Below are 7,180 nucleotides of genomic sequence, written 5' to 3'. Positions count from 1 at the left end.
GGGCTTCTGTGAAGATTGGTGTAGGTTGATCTATCAGTGTGTTAGCACAGTTTCATACTCAGTCTTGGTCAATGGCTCTCCTGGTGAGACTTTTCTTCCTTCTCGGGGCATTCGACAAGGGCACTGTCTTTCGCCTTATATCTTTATTCTTTGTATGGAGGTCTTATCTCAGTTGCTCATTAAAGATGAGGATGAGAAACTGATTCAGGGTTTCAAATTCAAAAAAAATAGCCCCTCTATTTCTCATCTGTTTTTTTGCAGATGACTGCATGCTGTTTTGCAAAGCTTCTGTCACATATGCTAAGAACATCCTTAAGGTTATAAATGTTTTTGCGAAGGCATCAGGTCAGGCAATTAACTTCGATAGATCTGGTTTTATGACTACTGGAAAAATGCATCATAGACACATTAAGATCTTATCTAAAACCATTAATATGAAGTTTATTAGTAGCTCTGAAAAATATCTAGGTACTCCTTTGTTTATTGGTAAAGATAAGACTAAATCTTTTTCTTTCCTCATTGATAACTTTTATGCTAGGATGAAATCTTCAAAGAAATCCAACTTGAATATTGCAGGTAGAACTGTGGTAACTAAACATGTTTTGTCTAACCTTTCTACTTATCACATGGCTTGTTTTCCTCTTCCGAAAAACTGTTACTAGTAAAGTAGACACTATACAGAGAACTTTCTGGTGGTCTAAGAAGAATCCTAAATATGCAGCTTATTTTAGATCCTAAGGTGATATAGGAAAGTCAAACTTAAATAGTGGCTTGGGTATTAAAATTTTTTTTGCTACCAATAGGGTTTTCATTTGTAAACTTGGATGGAGACTTTTAAAGAATCAAAATAATTTGCTTTTTCTTTTCTTAAAGACGAGTACTTTCCAAATCAGAATTTGTTGGAAATTGACAAGGCTGCCGATTCTTCCTCATGGATCTGGAAAGGTATTGTTAATGGGCTGCAATTCATTAAGGCTAACTCAGTTGTTAAAATAAACAATGGGGCTCACACTCCAATTTGGAATGCAGTCTGGATTCCAGGGAATAATAACCCTCCTGTTCCATTACATCCTAGCCGCAGTAGTTACTTTATTGTCTCTGAACTCTTCGATTATTCTAATAACCGTTGGAATATTAATCTTTTGAATCAATTATTCTCGCCTGATGAAGTTTCTAGGATTAGAACTATTAGGATTAATATAGCTCAGTCTCCAACAAGTGGAATTTGTGAATGGCCGTAACTCTAGCGTGGATTGGAGAAGTGTGGATCTTTTAGAGCATTGTCGGGATTTACTTTCTAGTAATGTGTCCTTTAAGGTTGTGTATATAAAACTGTTGAATAATCCTCTAGCAGACCGGCTTGCACGTCGGGCTAGAATCAGTAGTCTTAAGGGTCTTTGTTTCCCCCTTCCAAATTTTCCGAACTCTCTAATTAGAAAGGTGAACCTGAATGTAATATGTAACTCTTTCTTTTGTTAATACATGGCGTGTCTTCTTAAAAAAAAGGTTCCCCATGCCTCCAAGGCTGCTATTAGGGGGTGTCATATTGCTTGAGGGTGTACCATAATGTATGTAGGCCAAAATATACAGTAGTATTGGCAAGGGGTTGGTACACCCCCAAACAATTTGGCACCTCCTATTAACAATCTTGCCATGCCTCCTGATCCCTGGATCTATCACTGGTCATTCCTCGTCAAACATTATGATGAGAATGATATTTCCAACCCCTCATATTGATATCCTCCCACTCCCACCCAGAAATCAGCTCACCATTACTTCCAATTTCAGTAAAGAAATTGATAAGTCAAACAAAAAGAAGATGGAAAATCACAAGGGAATCGAAAAAGAAGAAAAGGAAAGAAAACCACCAAGAGTTTTGTGTCTACATGGGTTTAGAACAAGTGGTGAAATCTTAAAGAAACAAGTACTCACTAAATGGCCAGAATCAGTAGTTAAGAAACTGGATCTTGTTTTTGTTGATGCTCCTTTTCCATGTACAGGAAAATCTGATGTTGAAGGGTTTTTTGACCCTCCTTACTACGAATGGTATCAATTTGAAAAAGTAAGTTAAAGGGTCTGATATTTTCTTGATTCTTAATCTGGGTTTTATCTATTTCTAATTGTCTGTTTTGGAATTTTAGGAAACAACAGAGTATAGGAATTTTGATGAATGTCTTGAATATGTTGAAGAAATAATGATGAAGCAAGGTCCTTTTGATGGCTTACTTGGTTTCTCTCAAGGTGGAATTTTATCTGCAGGTTTGCCAGGTTTGCAATCTAAGGTATTATTAATTTTGAATTTTTGATTGATTGTTGATTAATTTTGTAAAATTGGCGTGACTAAATTGTTTTGATTATACTTATTGAGAACAGGGATTAGCATTGGCGAAGGTTCCGAAGATAAAGTTTGTGATAATAATAGGAGGGGCAATGTTCCAATCACCGGCTATAGCTGACAAAGCTTATGGTCCTTCTCCAGTTCAGTGTCCATCTCTTCATTTCTTAGGTATTTTTCTTGGACTCTTTAATTGATTTCATTAAGGAGTTTAATGTGATTGTTCAATTCGGTATAGTCTAATTTGACTGCTCAGTGTGACAACATTGGCACATTTTGGTAATGTGATTGTTTAATTTGGTTTACGTCTAATGTGATTGTTCAGTATGACAACATTGACACATTTTACCTGACTCGATCTATGTTGTGAAAGGCGCACGAGTCACCCAATGGGCGCCTAGATATGCAAAAAATTTTGTTTTTAAGAATTTTCCATGGCCGCCTAGGCACTAGATGGGCTTGGCGCCTCTCCTAGAGCCTAACACAACATAGGACTCGATGATCCTTACACATCTTTTTTCTTTTTAAGAGACTTGGATTAGGCACCTCAACTTGCCAAGCCATATCCAAATTGAAAAAGAGTGAGAAAAACTATTAACCGATTAGATATCATAAGCTAACACTGGAATGCCCGGTAAAAAAATCGAACCATTGGAAGATGCTGTTCCAAGTGCGCGACATGTGGTTGAGCTGCTACAAGGCCCTACGACTTAAGAATCCGCTTTTGAACTTAGTGACCCTTCAAAAATCATCTTCTTTTTTTTGTGGAACTTACGGAGATTTTTGTAGTCTCCTCCCTAGCTAGGACGTCCAAATTGATAGCATCTAAGTCATTGTTTAAACTTTGAAGTTGGCAGGTTTTACTTCCGTTGTTGTATCAATTGTTGCAGATTATTGACTTTAAGTAACAAAAGTTCAGAAGATTTCTCACTCTCTTCTGTTAATTATCAGGCGAGAAGGACTTTATGAGGCGGTATGGGGAGAAATTGTTGGAATTGTTTGTGGATCCTGTTGTCATACATCACCCTGATGGCCATATAATACCAAGTCTTGGTAACATCTTATTTGCGCAAATTTATTTTTATTTGTTTTCTTAATAATTATTTTCCATTATTACTGAATTTTTTGTTATTATCAGGTGAGAAGGGTCTGAAGATGATGCTTGAGTTCCTTGAGAAGATTCATCAGTAGACAAACGATACACATCTTCTGTCCATGAGCAAGAAATAGGGGAAGAAGAAGCAGTTTACATGTAGTGGACGGATCTGGTTAGTAAATGGTTTAATTTGAATCATTGCAAGTTCATAGTCTTAGAACAAGTAGCTTTGGGTTTGAAGGGCTTCATCAATATCTTGAAAAGCACAACAGATTAAAGCCATTTGAAAGCCTTTTCAGCTCCTCTGAGATGGAGAATGTCACTTGCATTTGGAGCTCTAATTTCCATTTTCATATTCGCAGTACTATTAGTATTATCCACCCATTTGAGTTTCAACGGCCAGTTGGTCTACACAGGCCCAAAAAATTTGGCGACCCAGCTTTAAGCATTGATGAGGAAGGATTTGGATTTCAGGATAATTAAAAAATAACATATTTATTACCAAGCAAAAATAAATAAAAATATCACCACACATGTTCTTATCTTCAATCTTTTCTTGGTTCAACTTCAACCTCAAATTTGAGGAACTTTTCATCATTGCCATGATAAGTGTTTTGGTATTCATACAAAACTCAACAAATTATAAAATAGCCAAAATTAATTACTCCAATCATAATTAACAACCAAAACATATTATCTGATCTTCCTTGAATGATATTAGAACTAATTTCTTTGAGTTTAGAACTCTATTATTGGTTTTTCGGGGCTTTTTAGGGTCATGAAATAGCAATCATAGAACCCCTTATCCTGATATTTTATATAATACCTGATCCACCCTCAATTTCATTATTGCTAATTAAGATGATTAAGTTCACTAATCAGTATTAGTGAATGGATTAAGATTAAATCGAGGCTTTAATCTCTCAAAAATCAAAACTAGTTTTCTTTTCCCTTGATTTGAAAGCGAGAAGGATAATTTTCCATGAATTTTTTGGAAAAAATTTGAAGGAAATGATGAAACTTATTCTGAAAATAGTCGGGAGAAACTTGTAATCAACCCCCATGAGCAATTTTTATTGATTCAAATCCGTTAGAATTTGGGAAAAAAATCTAGGTCTTTTTACCGGTTATAGCTAGGAAGAAGTTGTCGTCCCAACCATAATACCTAAGAACGGCCCGAAAAAGCTCTATTCCAAACCGTTATTTAACTTTACAGTTTAAAATTTAAGAACTTTTGTACGTAATCTATAGTTACGGCTTGTTAAGATGAACTCCTGGCCGTATCAACAATCAGAGTCACACGTGTCTCTATCACCGCTGTAAACCCAACCATAGAAGCAAAAATGTTTGGGTCATTAGAATGTTCTAGCCGTAATCATTGTTCCAGAAGAACAAACGGCTGGATAGAGTCCAAACACGGTTGGGAAGTAACATTTCACGGTGGTAACTTTGTAACCGTAACTTACAAACGGTCAGGTTCTTTAAGGGTCAACCTACCCATAAGTTGCCTTGAATTTGCATCATCTGAATTTTCTTTTTTGGTTGAGTCTTTTATCTAACTGCATTTACTGCATAGCCGTAAGAAGTAAAACCATATTTCCCTTGCATAAGCATAATGAAAGAATAAACGATTCGCAACTTCATCATTAATACTGCATAGCTGGCATCTTGCGTCTGCATCTGTAATTATCTTATGTTGAAGATTTAGAAGAGTTGATAAAAAGTTATGAACTACAAACCAAATGAGATTCGAAATGTTGGATCGATGGGATGTCATTCTTCCATATGAACTGAGTTCACTCTTCAGCTCCAATTCCATTAGGGTTGCAAAGAGTCTCATAGCACTTTTTATTGTTAAATTGTTCACTATTGTTTCCAAAAAGTAGGGTTACATCTTCTTCTTCTTGAGTAAGAGTTGGAGGTTCAGTAACTGCTCTCTCAATTCCATATACATATTTTAGCTTCTCAAGAGTGCACAATAACAGTCTAAATACTCCAGGTTGTTTATTTTTCTGTGACTCAACTAACTCATCTGAACTTCACTTATTTACATCAAACACTAAAATTACCGAATAGCATTGTTATACTTTGTTTGTTTTTTTCCCCTTAAAACTAAACGAATATACGCCCAACCAGTCACGTTCAATATTATACTCGACTCGGATACCTCATTGTTAGATATATGCGTTCGAATCAAACCTCCTATCAAGCATCAGAAAAATGAAAAACCAAACGAACTGACATCTGATTCGAACCAAGTCAAATGCCCAGACAAATTCATTGCACTCGTTAATTGTTCATTCCCGTCTAGATCTGACTAAAATCACCTGACTCATATGTATCTGACTTAATATATTTATTTTTTGAGTCAAATCTGACTCAAGTGACTCAAAAAATGTCAGTCAGTGGCTTGGTCCATAAGTCAGGAGTATTTTCATATTTGGCTCAAAATAAAAAGCAAACGGTTTAACATCTGACTCGTGGCGAGTTAGGGCTTGACTCAAGTTTAGATCGCGAGTCAGATCCAAATAAACACAGTGGAAGTATACCCATGGGCCATCTCCTTATTCTCATCGGGGTTTACGACCCGCAAGAAGCCCAATTACTCAACTTGTTTGAAAGTTGAAACACAAAAAACGAAATAAACAAAAAACCGAAGAAGAAATTAAAGAAAATTGCCGTTTACATTGAACTTCAGAAACTTCATAGAGAAAGAAATTCAAAACCTAGAAATCTAAAAAATTGTATCTCTATGTGTTAACACTCCAACCTCTACCAAAGTTATGTAAAGAAAAAAACCCAAATTTTGAACAAGAGACATGAAGTTAAGAATGAGGAAGAAAGGATTGCCCCTGATGATGATGACCATGAGATGGAACCAGATGATTTCCACAAGAGCTAAGAAATATTGTTAGGAAAGAGGCTCGTATGCCACACTTCAGAGGAATTGGACCACCCTCACCTGATAATGGTGAAGAGGAATCTACTTTGTAGTTCTGGTACCTTATTTTGATTATTAGTTGTGTTTTATGTCTGAAATACATCTAAGCCAAGAAAAATTCGAGAAGAATGGCACTAAGCCAAGAAAAATTCGGACTAAATTTTAATAGAGTATATGCTGAGATGCAGTGGAATTTTTACATCACCCTAATTTTTCTGGCACACTGGGTAGTCTAATCAATGTGTGTGCGGCGCGATATTTTTCAGTCTATTAGTGTCAACAAAATTCAAGGCCTATAACAGCTTTTTAAGTTTCCACTGACAATATTCAAAACAAACTCATGGTTACCCGAAGCTAGAAGAACCAAAAGAAATAGTAATTCAAGATATGTTGTAGGGCTTGTAGCCCATAGATGTGCGGCCCAATATAGTATCTAGGATTTACTTCCTACATGTATATGTATGATACTGTTCCATGTAACCTGCTGATCAATAGAAACATCTTTTTTTCTCTTTACTTCCTCTATGTTTTCCACTACAAAACATTATCAGCACAAAGCTCGTAGAGTTAGATGGGATCGCTTGATTTTTTTCTCATACATGGATGATTTAAATTGTTAAGCTAATGCTCAAATCAATGGAATCAAATCAGATAAGTTCGATCCATTTTCTCCTTTAAATATCTGTATCTTTCCTTGTTTTTGATTTTGGTTAAATCTAAGCTAAATCTAATATATGAAAATCCCATGATCAATTTATTTGGTTAGATTTTATAATATATTATATTTGTTGTTGTGTATTTATGTTGG

The 7,180-nt window shown here is 35.7% G+C and overlaps 1 protein-coding gene across 1 annotated transcript; it reads left to right on the top strand.

Annotated features, from left to right (window-relative positions):
- The first annotated feature begins 1,693 nt into the window (after window positions 1-1,693).
- Window positions 1,694-3,980, top strand: LOC113325996 (esterase AGAP003155-like). Its single transcript, XM_026573814.1, has 5 exons — window positions 1,694-2,062; window positions 2,142-2,282; window positions 2,374-2,506; window positions 3,287-3,388; window positions 3,474-3,980. The coding sequence occupies exons 1-5, from the start codon at window positions 1,703-1,705 to the stop codon at window positions 3,524-3,526; spliced, it is 789 nt and encodes a 262-aa protein (XP_026429599.1). The 5' UTR covers window positions 1,694-1,702; the 3' UTR covers window positions 3,527-3,980.
- The last annotated feature ends 3,200 nt before the right edge of the window (window positions 3,981-7,180 follow it).

Source organism: Papaver somniferum, unplaced genomic scaffold, assembly GCF_003573695.1.
Source record: "Papaver somniferum cultivar HN1 unplaced genomic scaffold, ASM357369v1 unplaced-scaffold_10, whole genome shotgun sequence".
Taxonomy (NCBI): domain Eukaryota; kingdom Viridiplantae; phylum Streptophyta; class Magnoliopsida; order Ranunculales; family Papaveraceae; genus Papaver; species Papaver somniferum.
Note: the sequence above shows the minus strand (reverse complement) of the source record. Positions and strands in the feature narration are given on the sequence as shown.

What these genes read in the sequence shown, in the direction of transcription:
- LOC113325996 (XM_026573814.1), top strand. Translation starts at nt 1,703, where the DNA reads ATGATGAGAATGATATTTCCAACCCCTCATATTGATATCCTCCCACTC. An exon ending in TGCCAGGTTTGCAATCTAAG is followed by an intron (nt 2,283 to 2,373) that starts GTATTATTAATT and finishes TATTGAGAACAG; the next exon opens with GGATTAGCATTGGCGAAGGT. An exon ending in TCCATCTCTTCATTTCTTAG is followed by an intron (nt 2,507 to 3,286) that starts GTATTTTTCTTG and finishes GTTAATTATCAG; the next exon opens with GCGAGAAGGACTTTATGAGG.